The sequence below is a fragment of the Camellia sinensis genome, chromosome 2 (assembly GCF_055761805.1).
Source record: "Camellia sinensis isolate YWXY chromosome 2, ASM5576180v1, whole genome shotgun sequence".
Classification (NCBI taxonomy): Eukaryota; Viridiplantae; Streptophyta; class Magnoliopsida; order Ericales; family Theaceae; genus Camellia; species Camellia sinensis.
Genome location: NC_138962.1, coordinates 144,536,721 through 144,553,037, shown reverse-complemented (window position 1 = coordinate 144,553,037; position 16,317 = coordinate 144,536,721). Strand labels below are relative to the sequence as shown.

The 16,317-nt window shown below is 36.9% G+C and overlaps 1 protein-coding gene and 1 pseudogene across 2 annotated transcripts in view; one reads left to right on the top strand and one right to left on the bottom strand.

Moving 5' to 3' along the window:
- The window catches only part of LOC145819125 (F-box/WD-40 repeat-containing protein At3g52030-like), a 237,481-nt pseudogene that overhangs the window by 60,018 nt on the left and 161,146 nt on the right, over positions 1 to 16,317 (top strand).
- Positions 1 to 16,317, bottom strand: part of LOC145820353 (serine carboxypeptidase-like 40) — a 37,572-nt gene that overhangs the window by 17,020 nt on the left and 4,235 nt on the right. For both annotated transcript variants that reach the window (XM_082915726.1, XM_082915727.1), the window contains exons 2-3: positions 3,917 to 4,024; positions 3,396 to 3,670 (exon numbers count right to left, since the gene is read on the bottom strand). In XM_082915726.1, coding sequence (XP_082771852.1) covers positions 3,396 to 3,670; positions 3,917 to 4,024 — 383 coding nt within the window. The remainder of the gene's footprint in view (positions 1 to 3,395; positions 3,671 to 3,916; positions 4,025 to 16,317) is intronic.

Below are 16,317 nucleotides of genomic sequence, written 5' to 3'. Positions count from 1 at the left end.
CTATCCGCACATATGTGAAACGTACACCCTGAATCCAAAATCCAGCCGGGTGTTTCCAACTCTGACGAGATTGTAAGCATCACCTCTTCATCGTCAGAGGAATGCACTGCAACTGCTGTAGTTGAGGAACCTCCGTGTCCCTTAGCCTTCTCTTTGGCTTGTCTGTCCGCCTTCTTCTCTGGGCAATCTCTTATTACGTGATCCTCTTGATCACAGTAAAAACACCTCCTCGTGTTGTCCTGTCTGGACTGTGAACGCCCTCTGCTTTTACTTCTTCCTCTACCTCTGCCCCTTTCTCTATCTCTGCCTCTACTTTCTGTGACAAGGGCATGTGACTGCTCTCCTTCCATCTCTTTCTTCCTTGCCTCCTCATTGAATAAGGCGTCTGTGACCATCCCCATGGTCAGCTTCCCTTCGGGTGCAGAATTACTGAGAGAAACCACCAACGTCTCCCAGCTGTATGGTAAGTAACTGAGTAATAATAATGCTTGCATCTCATCCTCCAACTCCATTTTGATTGATGCAAGCTGGTTCACAAGGCTGTGGAATTCACTGGTGTGTTCAGCAACAGACACACCATTCTTCAGCTTCAGGTTTATAAGCCTTCTCATTATCAAGGCTTTGTTCCGTGCGGTCTTGGACTGGTACATGCCCTCCAATTTCATCCATAGGGCATAGGCGTCTGTCTCTTGGGCAACATGGTGGAACACACTGTGGTCAATCCACTGTCTGATTTGACCAACAGTCTTCCGGTTGGTTTTTATCCAGTTCCCATCCTTGTCTCCATCTGGTTTGACCCCCTTTAGCGCTATAGGGTCAAACAAATCTCTACAATACAGGACGTCCTCCATCCGCGGCTTCCATATCGCATAATTAGAAGCGTTCAACCGTATCATCGGCCCTGAAACTGATGTGGATTCCTCCATCATCCAGAAAGTAATCTCTGTTTGAAAAAACAGGCTTTGCTGTGAAGTCCGGACGGCTCAAATTAGCCGGAAAAGCACTTCGGATTGCCAAAATAAAAACTGCAAATTTTTGAAAGCTTATTTGAAAAATCTGACCGTACGGATGTGTCCGAAATATTCCAAATAGTTGGAAAGCACTATTGGATCACCCAAATCGGATCTCAAATGGCTTAGATGAAGCCAAAACAATTTTAACGGTTCAGATTGGCAGAATCTGGTGCGCCTGCGAAGCACCAGATTACTCCTCCGGTTCTGCTGACGTCAGGCTGACGTCATCGGCTCAATCAGCGGCTTGGTCAGCGGCTCCGGCTCGGGCGGCTTGGTGCGCGCGCGTGTCGCGCGTGCAATCACGCGTTGTCTTCCTCTGTCCGCGCGTGGAGCGCGTGGGTGAGACTGGGATCACGCGCCGGGTGCCTGAACGGCGCGTGTCACGACTGGGATTCACGCACCAACTTCCATGGGCGCGTGAGAGTGCGTCCGGCCTCCGTTGGGTGTTTGCTTTATATTGCTGGACTCCTCTCGTCGAGCCCTTGCTCCTAGTATGATCAAAAACTGATTTTGAGCAATACGATTTCTGGGCAGTTTCGAACAACACGTTGTTTTTGTTCCGAAACGCCACCAACGTGGCTCTGATACCACTTGTTAGGATCAAAGACACCCAGAGAATTATCTCACACACACAGGGAACACAATATTTACGTGGTTCGGCCCAATGCCTACATCCACGGACAGAAATGAGAATTATTACTAAAATGGAGCAAAAATACAATTACAGAGGAGGAGATGAAACTCACTCAACTCACAGCTCTCACTCTCCAATTTCTGATGATACAAACCTCTCCTTACTCATCTCAATTTATAACCAAGAGAGGAGGAATAGGTGAAGTGCTAGCCATAATTGGCCAAGGTAGTGCCACCCTCACTATCTTCCTTTAGTGAGTTGGTGTAGCCCTCCACCACCTTCTTTTACAACATGGTGCTACCTACACTATGTGAATGGTGGGCTCATTACCATGTGGGTAGTGGATGGAGCCAACAATATTGGTCACTTTTTTTTTGCCCCCTTCTAATTTTTCTTTTTCTTTTTATCCACAAACTTTTTTTCAAATCTTAAATCAAAATATAACTATGTAGACCAGTTTTTCTTATTGATTTTATGGATTTTGGTTTTACTGGATCTACATGTAAAAATAGCATTTGTTGATTAGATTCATATGAAAAGTGACCCAAAAAAAAGGGGTAAAATTTGTGTTATGATATATAACGGCTTTCTTTCATGATCTATGATATATAGTTTTTTTATTTTTATTTTTATTTTTTTAATATAATTACACTTGCTAAAACAATAATGCTACATCCTTAAAAATATTTCAACAATTGTCATAATATTAAATTAGTAAATTACACTGATCTCCCCTAATGTTATGAAAAAATACAATATATAAGCACTAGAGCTTGGCATAGTAATTATATTGAGCTCCTTTAAGGTTTTAATTCACAAAAAAAAAAAAAAAAAAATAAATAAATAAAAAGAAGATTTTAATTCAAAAAACACTTAATTTTCACAAAACACTTAATTTTCTTTTTATTGAAAATTCGTTAATCATATAGATAAAAAATGATATTGTCATATCTTTTACATTCAAATATATATTTTATCTTATTTATTATTGTGTTTTTATACTATTTGCATTAGTTTTGGTTCCTTAACCTTACTGAAAGGAATGATATTGTCAGTGTAATAATGCCACAACTATGCAACTTACTATATTTTCTTCGACCTCAAGGACGGTCATGTGTAATTGACCCTATGAAATTTGTAGATAGGATTCATTTTGAGTATCACCCACACTATACTACTCACATTTCTAAGATTTAATTTATTTTATTTATTTACTTATTTTTGGATTTCTAGCATTCTATGCTTCTTTCATATAATTATATGTTATGAGCAAGGAACAATAAGCACCGCTCACAGGTGGAAGTTGGCAAAGGACCAGGCTGGTCAGTTTTGTCTGGCCTGAGTGCCTGATTGGACTATGCACCAATTATGTGACAATAGAATTCTATAGTTTTCCTATTTGGAATAAACAATATTTGTAAATTTGTTAAATATTGTTCAATAATTGTACTCTCGTTCTTGTAATTTGCTAGGAAGAATATGCACTGGCCTATGCTTCTATTCTATCCACATTAGTCCAACTTCCACAAAACACATGGATGGACCACCCATGTTTGTCTATCTCTGAGCCGTGTTACATGCACAAAAATATACGCAGAACAAAAATAAAGGTATCAACATCACCTCTTAGTTTTGCTTTATGCACCTAATTAAACATTTTCGAATTGTAATTGCTAGGGACCTAGTTTCAAGTGAGTGAGAGAGAAAGAGAGAGAGAGAGAGAGAGAGAGAGAGAGAGAGGAACTTACAATGATCCCTTTGAGATTGATAAAGGTGTTGTTAGGGTCCTTGTTATAGTGAAGGATAGTATGTGCAAGCTGAGGCACATAATGGCCAGCATAGCTTTCACCAGCAATGTAAAAATCCCTGGTTTTGTACTCAGGAAACCTCTCCAACCAATTCAACAAGAACACATAATTATCTGAAGCTGTTCTTTTGTCACCCTCACTCACATAATCTGATGTTGTATTCGAGTATGAAAACCCTACTCCAGTTGGGGATTCCAAGAACAATACATTTGCAGCTGTATGTAAACACCCCACACTCGAATATATAAGAAAATTTAGATATTCAAAACACATGGTTCTCAGGAAAAAAATAAAATAAAATAAAATAATTAAAAATGCATAGACAAGAGGAAAAAAAAAAAAAAAAATCAATGTGCGAGTGTGACATTCATTTTGAGTATACCTAAAATAAAAATGAAGTGCACATTGATTTTTCTTCATATTTTTTGTACATGTAATTTTTCTGAAAGATGATCATATACCTTTGTTCCATGCAAATCTATTTGTGTAGAGAGTTTTGCCATCACTATGGACACGGAATGGTCCAAGCTCTTGCATTGCTCCATAGGCAAGAGAAGAACAACCTGGGCCTGTGTTCATATCAAGTAGTAACATTAAGCTACCTCATGTTATTAACTTTTTAGGGGGGGAAATGTAATGTTGTGATGATTAAATTTTTATACAAAATTTGCATATCATATTATACCTTCCTGATATCTTGCTACATAAATACAATAAACTATTGAAAATTCTAGCAATTATGTCTATCTTTCTTGTCCATGTATTGTACGGCATAATATATGAATGTGACAAGTAAAGTGCTATCTCTGGTGATGAGTAAATTTGAGATGAAAATTAATGAGAAAAAGGGTTATGTAATTGATACCCACTAGAAAAACGCAATGTTTTAATTGATGAAGAAATAATTTTATTTATCTAAAATTCTTATATAATAACAGTAGAGACATCAATAATATGTCAGCACATGCCGATCAAAAAAAAAAATAATACATCAGCACATGTAATACAAATTTTGAAGCATGGGATTTAATAAGAGAAGTGCTTGTGGGTGGGTGCAGTCCCACTTCTATTTTTGGTGTTTAGCCACAAATTTGCAATACAAAAGTCCCAATCAATATCGGTTGGCATCAACTATATGCACATGATGATGATGATGATGATGATGAGCAAGCTGTGTGTTTGATTAGGCAAAACTGATGCATTGACTAATCTAACAAATGGGTGGATGACTCTGTCTACCATTGTAGCTATTAGCATATGTGTGTATTGGATTTGGCTCATTTCTTTTCAATCAGAATTTATACATCTCAACTGCATAAATATAGGTGATAATTGACTCTAAAAGACTCATATAACCTTCTTTTTTTTTTTTTTTCTTTTTTCTTTTAATTTGGGATATTGCACCAGGGCCCTTCAACTATTGGCACATATGTGTGTGGTGGATTTGGCTCATTTCCTTTTCAGACGGAATCTATACGTCTCAACTTCATAAATATAGGTATAGGTGATAATTGACCTTGAAAGACTCATATAACTTTTTTCTTTTTCTTTTTTTTTAATTTGGGATATTATACCAAAACCCTTCAACTATTAATAAATATTATTTTATTTTCTCATCAATTAATTTACATTTTGACCCCCTCGACTGCAAAATGTATCACCTTTACCCTTGCGACCCCCTTCAGACCACCTCTAAAAAGAGTATATTTATAAGATTTTCATAATTGATGAAGTCAATATAGGTACAGGCTCATATATGAGAGGTAAAATAATATTTACTAATAATTAAGGGGGTGTTAGTGTAATTGACCCTTTTAATTTTAAGTCCAAATGATTGGAATTTAATAATATATTATAAAAAATACTATCCATATATAAAATTTATTAAAAAAAAATTATAATAATAATGTGACAATGCCATTTTGATAAATATATTGAAATGAATCCACATGTGTTTCTGTTGGAGTTATCATTGCTATTAACATTAGTGCCTCCATTAAACAACAATGGTGTATATAAAATTGTAAAAACAATTAATTAATAAGAAAAATTAATTACATGATCCAAATTCTACATACGTGTTATTCTATACAACTTAAAACGAATTTTAGGTTGACCTCATAGTTGAGTTACTCCGTTGTCAAGGGTTATACTTGAATTCAAGTTTTATTATTGCAAATGTACTTTTTCTTTTTCCTACTTCCTTTCCTTTTCTCAACCCCCTCCCCCCAAAAAATGGCCACACATTATTATTATTATTGTTGTTGTTGTTGTTGTGTGTCTATTTTTGTATTTTTTTTCTATACATATAGGTGCGGCAAATACCACCCCAATTTGTTATTTGATCCCCACTTATACAAAAAAGAAAAGATTTATTACAAATTCATTCAGTCATTCATAAAATTTTAATTTTGTTTCATCCCTTACCTTCCAAGCTTTAACTTTAACCCTAGCCTTATGTAAGCCACCACCCACCACCACTAGCTCCAGCCAACCTCCTTCCACCATCCATAGATCCGGCTACCACCCTTCAAGTCCTCTCCAACCTTTTGTGTCTCTATTTCATTCTCCCCGAGGGTAAGAAAAGGCTAGAGGTGACACCCGAGGGTGGGGACGAATTGGCGAGTGGGAATGGGCTATATAGAGAGGTTAGGAAGTAGTGGGAGGGGTTGGAAAAGGATAGATAGAAGTGGCCGAAACTGGTAGTGATGAGTGGCGTTAAGATTTGAGAGGGTGAAATTAATTTTTGTAAGTGCAATAAATTTGTATAAAATTTGAAATTAGCAAATGTTATATATATAATCTTATTTTTATATTCTTTTTTTTTAGGACTAAATACAAGTGGGTGAGTCTCCCATTATTTTACTTCTAAAAATAAGAAAATATAATTAAAAAATGAGATTATAGATATTATTAGTTAATGAGAATAAGGCAACGAGGGTGCAAAGAAAACGTCTCATCATAGCATTATGAATCAAAAAATTGAAATAAAAAAAAAAAAAAAAAAGCTGCAGAACTAACGGCGCGAAATCCTCGATGAGTGAAGCAAGCGATATGAAATACCAGGCGTTCCGCATTTAGCTGGGGGCAAAAGGCCATGAAATTTATTAGCTATAACTACAACTAAAATATTGTTCACACAATCAATCAATGAAACCCATTTTAATAATATTAATGGAGAGGCTTCTCTCTAATGTTAGAGTGGCCGATGGGTTATCCGATTCGTAAAATTCGTCTAATCCGCTCAACTCGTAGATAAATGGACGGTTTCGCAGACACAATATAAGTGAATATGATTTGAAATATGACATGTTTACAGATTACGGAATTAACAATTAAATTTCATTTCACAATTATCTGACTACTTTATGGATGCTCAACTCTAATTTAATCAAACTATTTCTCTGTCATTGATTTAGACCAATATCAAGTTTTTGGTTTCTTGATTTCATATTTTTTGAAGATAGATATAGTGTGATTATTGAGGTAATTTAAATTTTTAATTATATATATTTTTTATTTTTTAGATTTTGTAATTAGTAGAATTTTTTTTAATAGTTTTAAAACTTTTATTTGTGAATTTTGGTTCATAAAGTAGTGAATTTTGATAGGAAAAAATCGTTGCATTTTTAGCAAAAAATTAAATGTGACAAAAAATGACTTTGTGGGACTTGATTAAAATTTGATGCAAGATTTGATTTTGTCATTTTTTGACAATAAATTTAGCTCATTTTCAGAGGAGAGGGGATTTGGTGAAGCACTTCTTAACTTTGACAAGCCTTTTGATTTGATCTAAACATGTTAACCTAACTATGACCGAGTGGATGACAGAGTGGATGACGGTTCCTATCCTTCTATTGTGGTGGAAACTGCGAACCCATGTATGGGAAATTCAATGGCGGCTGAGGTTGATACAATCCGTGTAGGGGAGGGCGGACCGTTGGCAATTCAAAAGTGCATTAATGTGATTGAAGATAAAGAGGTGGTGAGGGCTATCACACCTGGGTCTATGAAAAGTTTGAGTGAGGATAGAGTTGTTGGGCCTGGGATTAATCTTCAGGTTGTGTTGGACAAGGCCCATTTAATTAAGGATGTTAGTAGGCCCAATGCTAACTCATTTGCACTGGCCCAGACACATCTTACTAGTGGGTTGGCTCAAGATCAAGCTGGGCTTCGTCCATCTACGCCCAAAAATCAAACTATCGTGCTAATAGGAGATAGAGGTGAAATGTCAAGCAGGGGCCAAACTCAGACCATTGAAGGGTCTAGGGCTCATGGAGTCATCGAATCAAAAAGAAGGTTCAAGGGAGGGACATATGTTCGAAGAAGAAGAGCTGGTTCATAGGGTGAAGGGCCATCATCCATGGCCATCTGGCATAAAGGTCTGGTGTTCCGAGTGGCGGCGTCAGTTCTATCATAGTCAAGATCACTCGGCCAGGGCCTGACCAAAGAGAAAGAGATTATAAATGAGGCAAAGGAAACTATTAAGTTGGGTAAAGCTTTGGGAATTGATTTCTTGGGCAATGAAGAGGTGGCGATTCGAAGAATTGTTGAGCTTGAAGGTGAGGATGTAAGGAATGCAACTCAGGGGCATGATGATGTCCGAATGTAGATATTCATCAGTGGAGATTTTGGGAGTTTAACTACCATTTTAATGAAGCTTATGTCATGGAATATAAGGGGTCTTGGGACTTCGGTTAAACGTAAAAAGATTAGGAGTATTGTTCAGGAAAGGAAAGTTGATGTATTATTTTTGCAAGAGACGAAGAAAGCAGAAGTGTCCACGAAGCTAGTAAACTCTCTATGTCCTTGCGATGACATGGAGTATATGGTGGTAGACGCAGAAGGTCTATCCGGTGGAATTTTGTGTGTATGAAAGCCTAGTGTGTTTGCACTGTCTCACTGCTGCAGCTCCAGAAATTTCATCATTCTAGCAGGTAAGCTTCTTCCTGATTTTAATTGTGTTTTCATTAATGTTTATGCCCCGAATGACGTGTCCTTGAGAGGAATTGTCTGGAATTCGTTACGGAATTTAAAGTCACAGTTCAGTCATCCTTGGTGTTTGGGAGGTGACTTTAATGAGATTAGAAGTCTGGGAGAAAGAAAAGGATGCACAAGAAGGGATAGAGGGATGAAGGATTTCAATGATTTTATTGAGGATATGGAACTATCTGACTTACCTATGCAAGGTAGGCAATATACATGGAGCAATTCAAGTGTGAGAGGCAGTTGGAGCAGAATTGATAGAGTTTTGCTCTCAACAGAGTGGTTAGAGAAGTATAATTTTAAGTTATGGGGTCTTCCAAGAGGGGTCTCTAATCACTGCCCTTTACTTCTGATGGAGGATGATAGAGATTGGGGTCCAAAACCATTTCGGTTCATCAATGTTTGGACTCTGCACCCCCAGTTTTTGTCAGTTATTAAGGCTGCTTGGCTTGGAACAGTAGTCACAGGCTGGGCTGGCTATGTCATTCTAGTGAAGCTTCGAACCCTTTGGTGGACTTTGAAGAAATGGAACATTGAGGAATTTGGGAATGTCTCACATTCTGCCAAGTTAGCTGAAAATGAACTGCACAATCTTGACTTGATGGCTGAATCTAGGGAGTTGTCTATAACTGAAGCTGGAAGGAGGTGTGAGCTTAGGAAACTAGTTTGGTCTCTGTAAAAAAAACAAGAATGGATTTGGCTTCAGAAGTCCAGATTGGACTGGAGTATGAAGGGTGATAAAAATACGAGGTTCTTCCACATTGTGGCATCCAGCAGGCAAATAGGAATCTGTTGAACTCAATATCGATGGGAGATGAGGTGGTTGAGGACCCCCAGGGGGTAAAACAGGAGGTCCTTGCACACTTTAAGGAAGTCTTCTCCGAGCAGTGGAGGATTAGACCAAAAATTCTTGGCCAGTTTCAATCTATTGGCAATGATGGCATAACAGAGAGTCTTGAAGCTAGCTTTACCAAGGAGGAGGTATGGGCTGCTGTTAAGAGTTGCGACGGAAACAAAGCTCCTGGTCCGGATGGGTTCAACTTAATGTGTTTTCAGAAGTGCTGGAAGGTTTTTAAGGCTGATGTTTTTTAGTTTTTCAATGATTTTTATGAGAATGGGAAGTTAGTTCGCGGTGTGAATAGTTCTTTCATCACTTTAATTCCCAAGATTGATGGTCCAGCTACTATTTCGGATTATAGACCAATAAGTCTCATTAGGTCACTTTATAAAATCCTAGCTAAAGTACTCACTAATAGACTGAGGAAAGTGATGCCTCGAGTTATCGAGGAGGCACAATCTGCTTTCCTAAGGGGGCGAAACATCTTGGATGGGGTTTTGATAGCCAACGAAGTGGTTGACTGGTGGAAGAAGAGTGGGCAGATGGGGTTGATATTAAAGTTAGACTTTGAAAATGCATACGATTCTGTTAACTGGGACTGTTTGTTGGATATGATGAGTAGGTTTGGGTTTGGAATTAAGTGGAGAAAATGGATACAGGAGTGTTTATGTTCGTCCAGAATCTCAGTCCTTGTTAATAGGTCTCCGACGTCTGAATTCACTCCCGGAAAAGGACTCAGACAGGGGGATCCCCTGTCACCTTTCCTATTTAACATCGTAGCTGAGGGATTGAATATGTTATTACAAAGGGCATGTTCAGCAGGGTTAATCTCAGGAGCAGTTTTAGGTCAGAATGGATCAAGCGTAACTGTATCACATCTACAGTTCCCAGATGATACGATAATTTTTTGCAAGGCAGATGTGGTGGAGGTTTTGGTAATTAAGAGAATTCTGAGATGCTTCCAGTTAGTCTCAGGGTTGAAAATAAACTTCCACAAAAGCCTTGTGTGTGGAGTTGGGGTTCCTACGCAGGTGGTTATGGAGTGTGCTGGTAGACTTAATTGTAAATCTCAAAGCCTTCCTTTCTTGTATCTTGGCTTGCCTCTTGGTGCTAGTCCAAGATTAAAGAAGACTTGGAAACCCGTTATTGACAAGGTGAGGGTTAAGTTAGCATCCTGGAAAAGGAAACTGCTATCCTTTGGGGGTCGGCTGACTCTCATAAAGTCTGTTTTGTCTAGTCTCCCTATGTATTACTTATCCATTTTCAAGATGCCTCAATCTGTGATCATGACCATTGACCATCTGCGGGCGGCCTTTCTTTGGGGTGGGTCTGAATTAAGGAAAAAGATCCATATGGTCAAATGGGAGGAGATCACTGTCAGCAAAGAACATGGAGGATTGGGGATTAGGAAGTTAAAGGATGTAAATGACTGTCTACTCACTAAATGGTGGTAGAGATTCGGCATTGAAGATAATTCCTTGTGGAAGAGAGTTCTGTGTAGTAGATATTAGTTTAGTGAAGGAAGATGGGCACCATTTTCATGCTCTACAGATTCTATCTTTAGAATATGGGGAGGGATTTTAAGTGTTGGCCAAGCAAACCCTCTCCTGTTAAGTATTTTTCTTCACAACTCAAAACTGGTGGTGGGAAATGGGCACAGGACTCATTTTTGGATTGATCAATGGATTGGGCAGCAATGTCTTAGGTTGGAGTTTCCAAGGCTGTATAGTCTGTCAACAGAAAAGGAGATATCCTTGGGAGTGTTATTGGAAAGAAGAAGTGTATCAGGGGAATGGAATTTTAATTTTCGAAGATCATTATTTGCATGGGAGACTGAGGAATTAGCTAGGTTGGTATCACTTGTGAGCCAGGTTGAGTTGGGGGCAGCAGAGTGCGAGGATTGTTTGGAATGGCTGCTGTGTTCATCACAACAGTTTAGTATTGCCTCCCTTTTGAGAGAGTATGTTTCTAGCACTCCTTTGTTGAGCACTAATCTGCTCTGGAATAAGCTGGTTCCACCAAAAGTCCAATTCCTTTGTTGGCTGGCTTGGAGAGGAAGATTGAAGACTATTGTTTTCCTGCGAAGGATTGGAGTGCTGAATCAAAACAGTTCAGTTAATTGTGTTTTTTGCAGAAATGAGGAGGAATCCGTTATCCATGTATTACTATGGTGTCCCTTTGCTTGGCAAGTTTGGTCAAGATTGTTGAATTGGTGGGGTTTACAGTGGGTTTTACCTGGTAGTGTGGAGGGCTTGTTTCATTGGTGGTTGGGATTTAAGTGGGGTCAACTTGCAACTCAAATCTGGAAGGCCATCCCTTTGGCAATTATGTGGTCCATTTGGAAACTTAGGAATGAAGTAATCTTTAATGGAAGCCAATTTTGGATCGATGATTTTTGTGATTTGGTTAAGGCGAGGATGGCATTCTGGGTCACAGCATATTCTAAGGGTTGCTCTTACTCAATTCAGGACTTCATTTATAACCTACAGCAAACTATAACCATGCCTACCAGTTGAAGATGCTGCTAGGTTAGCTGCTGTTTTTTGTCCTGTTTGGCATGTTGCAGTTGCTGTTTTGTTCTGTTTTGGCTTGATGCAGATGCTGCTGGGTTGAGTTTTGGTCTGTCATTGGCATGCTGCTGGGTGGTGTTTTATGGTAGCATGGGGCTGTTTTGGTGTGTAATTAGGGGTTGGTTTGTTTTGTTTTGTTTTACACTTTCTGTCTTGGTGTGTTTTCGGGGGTTGTTTTGTTTTGGTTTTCTTGTGTGTTGTTTTGTTGGTTGGTTGCTCACCAACTTCGAGTTCTGGAGTTTGTGCTTGCAGATGATTTTGTGTGCATCTTGGTGCCAACCTGGTTGGGATCTTGATGTTTCACAGTGATACTTTTGCACCTCCTTTTTTATTGTATCTTTTCATTCCTCATATGTTTTATCAATAAAATTCTCTTTGCTGATAAAAAAAAAAAAACATGATACTATTAACATGAACACAACTTGTTTAAGCCGTCTACAAATAAACACACATTTTGTTCTACATCTATAATGACAATATCAATGAGTGCTCGTTTGGTAATTTAGCTATTTTAATAGTTTTCTTTTTGGCATTTTTACTATTTTATGAGATGAAAAAAATTATTTGTTTGAAATGATTTGTAATTTTTTTTGTAATTGAATAGATGACTGTGAAAGAAAAAGTAATTAATTAATGTGTAAGATGTGATATTTTATTTTATTAGTTATTTAATTTATTTTTTTATTTTTAGCCAAACTCTAACTTCTCAAACAACACTTGAATATAACCATACAATTTCATAAATAAACAACAAAAAGTAGAAATTGAAATAACTGTTGGAAAATTTGGTTTAATAAGGCTTATTTTGGGCTCAATTTTGAGCTCAAAATTGAGTGGGCCCCAAACATTTTTTGGGGTGGGTCCGAAGAGGTGACGTGTTCCTTGCCGCATGGAAAATCACATAGTGAAGACAGTTCGTCAAAACTATTTATGAGTGAATGGGAAGTTGACGTCATTTTCAGGTTCGTGGAATGGATAATTAAAGAAGTAAATGCGGGTTTCCTTGAAATGGGTTGTTCCACATTGAAACTTTAAGAGAGTTTTTGTGGGTATATAAGCTCTTGGTGTACTAACTTGGGTTCGGCCCCAAGGGGCCCAAGTTTGTAGAAGGGAGAAGTTATGGATAAAGTGAATCTTAGCCCAAACTACCGCTCGTGTGCCGCCGCCGTGCCAGGCGTGGGCGTGGGTTGGGTCGGGTCGGTTCTTATATTAATTTTTCGGACAAAATTCATTTGAATTTTTTCCAAAAATTATTGTAAGAACTTAATTCAAAATTTCAATTTAAATTTTCTGTCCATTTTTACCTCCTCCAGTCCATTTATTCCTAACATATTAAACTGTCCATACAGGTTTCAAATCTGTTTGAACTCGGACAGATTCAAATATGCCAGATAGGTTTTTTAAACTGCTGCAATTTCAACAGATTTAACTGCCCAGTAGTTATCTGTTGAAATAGTGCTACATCTATTTAAACTGTTATTCACTTGTTGGATTCAAATTCCACATGTTCAGTTTGAATTTTTGAACCTGTTCAGGTCTATAAATAGCAGACCATTTTCCAACAGTCGCTCATTTCGAAAATTCATTTTCCTTGCTTTCATTTGTCTCCTTTGCATTATTTCTTCTTCATTCTAGTTTTAGAGAAAATTAAAGAGAGTATAGAACACAAGGTTCTAGTTCGCCAGCCAAATTTATTTGGAGTGCTACTACAAATTTGTGAAGATCATTGTATCTTGAGAGATAGACGCCACTTAACCGTAAGTACCGTAGCGGAGCGAATCTGTCTTAAAGACAGAGTATCAGACACTCGACTTGGTCTTTAAATATTCATTCGGTTTGGTAAAAATAAATTCGGTATGTAATTTAATTTATTTGTTTTATTTGTTTCAATTTATTTATTGTACACAAAAGATTGTTCCAACAATCTTAAGACAGACTCGAATTATTCTGTTTACAGAATTTTTCGTTTGTTTCCCTTTCTCTTTCTTCTTCTTACAAAAATTATTTTCTATGGTTTTACAAAATAATATTCTGGATAGAAAAACAAATAATGGTTACATACTATTTGACAGATAGTAGTAATATACTGTCTATTTTCTTTGACAACTAGTAATAATATACTGGTGTCATTAAAATTCAGAATATTTATTTGTGGAATTTTTTTGGAAATTAATTTTGATTTTCAGAAATTATTTCTGAGTGTTCATTAATTAAAATTTTGTTTTAGTATTTTAATTATTGAAATATTACATAAATTTAATTTTCCGTGTGGAATTAATTTGTTTAAATAAATTTTATTTTATTTTCAAATTAATTGGAAATAAAAGTTACAATCTTGTTTATTTTATTTTTACAGAATTTAATCCTGTGAATTTGGATTAATTTTTTGTGTAGTATAAAATTCTAATTCTAATTTTGTTTTATAATTTAGAATTCATGGCTACTGAAACACATGCTCAAACGAGTACTGGTATGGTGGCTGCAATTGCGCCAACCCCCTCTCCTGTTGCCATAATAAAGGTAAATTACGGTGAGAAGCCCGAGAAGTTCTCAAGAATTTATTTTAAAAAATGGCAACGGAAAATGTTGTTCTATCTTACAACTCTGAACTTAGTTCGTTTTCTCCGTGAGAATGCTCCTACTCTGAACGATGATGAAACTAACCGGCAAGTGGTTGCTGCGGTCGATGCCTGGAAACATGCTAATTTCTTTTGTCGGAACTACATCTTGAACGAACTTGACAACACGTTATACAACGTCTACAATCCTATCAAGACAGCAAAGGAACTTTGGGAATCTTTGAAGAAAAAGTACAAAACGAAAGATGTCGGCTCAAAGAAATTTGTGGTTGGCAAATTCCTGGACTTTGTGATGGTTGATTCTAAAACTGTGATCAGCTAAGTTTAAAATCTCCAACTCATTCTACATGACATTCACGCAGAAGGCATGTCTCTCAGTAAATCCTTCCAAGTTGCAGCTTTAATTGAGAAATTACCGCAAGGCTGGAAGGAATTCAAGAACTACCTCAAACACAAGCGTAAAGAAATGTCTTTAGAAGAATTAATTGTGCGTTTGAGGATTGAGGAGGACAACCGCAATTCTGAAAAGCGGGCTGGTAAGCATCCTATGGAGTCTATGGAAAATGTGATGGAACATACTCTAAAAGCAAAGAAATAGAAGTTTTTTGGAGAAAGTTCATCCCAAGGCTCTAAAGGAGGGAAAATTAAAAAGTACAAGTTTTGTGGCAACTATTACATTTGTGACAAAGAGGGACATCGTGCCAAAGATTGCCGTAGCAAAGGCAAAAGCCAAAGAAAAAGAAGAACAAGCAAGAAGCTTGCTCAAGCCCATATGACCGATGTGGACAATATTTTCGATGGTGTAGATGACATCAACCTTTCTGCAGTTATTTTCGAGGCAAATTTTGTCAGAAATCCTAAGGAATGGTGGGTGGACACTAGTGCTATTCGTCACATTTGTGCCGACAAAAAGATGTTCACATCTTATTCTATAATGGACAACGGTGAATAACTTTTTATAGGCAACTCCTCAACTTCCAAAGTTAAAGGATAAGGAAAGATTGTTCTGAAGATGACATCTGGAAAAAAAACTCACTCTCAACAATGTGCTGTATGTACCAGACATTCACAAGAATCTTATTTTTCGGATCTTTGTTGAGTAAGAATGGATTTAAGCTAGTGTTTGAGAGTGATAAATTTGTACTTACTAAGAATGGGATGTATGTAGGAAAATGTTTCATGTCTGATGGCATTTTCAAGATGAATGTAATGACCTACCCTTAGTTATTAATAAAAATACATATTCTTCTTACTTGCTTGATGAGTCTTCAAATTTATGGCATGGTAAACTTAGACATGTTAATTATGGATTTTTGAGTAAATTAATTAATATAGAATGTTTACCTAAATTTGACATTGATTCAAATCATAAATGTGAAATTTGCGTTGAGACAAAATTATCCAAAACTCATTTTCATTCAATTGAAAGAAGTACAGAATTAATTCATAGTGACATTTGTGATTTTAAATCAATTCAAACTAGAGGTGGGAAAAAATATTTTATCACTTTTATAGATGACTATACTAGATATAGTTATGTTTATTTAATTCGAACCAAGGTTGAAGCTTTGGAAACTTTCGTTCAATATAAGAATGAAGTTGAAAATCAACTTGGTAAGAAAATAAAAAAACTAAGAAGTGATAGAGGTGGTAAATATAAATCACCATTTGGTGAGTTTTGTAAAGAACATGGAATAATTCATCAAACCACCGTTCCTTACTCACCTCAGCAAAATGGAATTGCTGAAAGAAAAAATAGGACTTTAAAAGAAATGATGAATGCCATGTTAATAAGTTCTGGATTACCGCAGAACTTGTGGAGGGAAGCAATACTTTCTACTAATTATATACTTAATAAAGTACTCCGAAAGAAAGTGGATCAAACACCT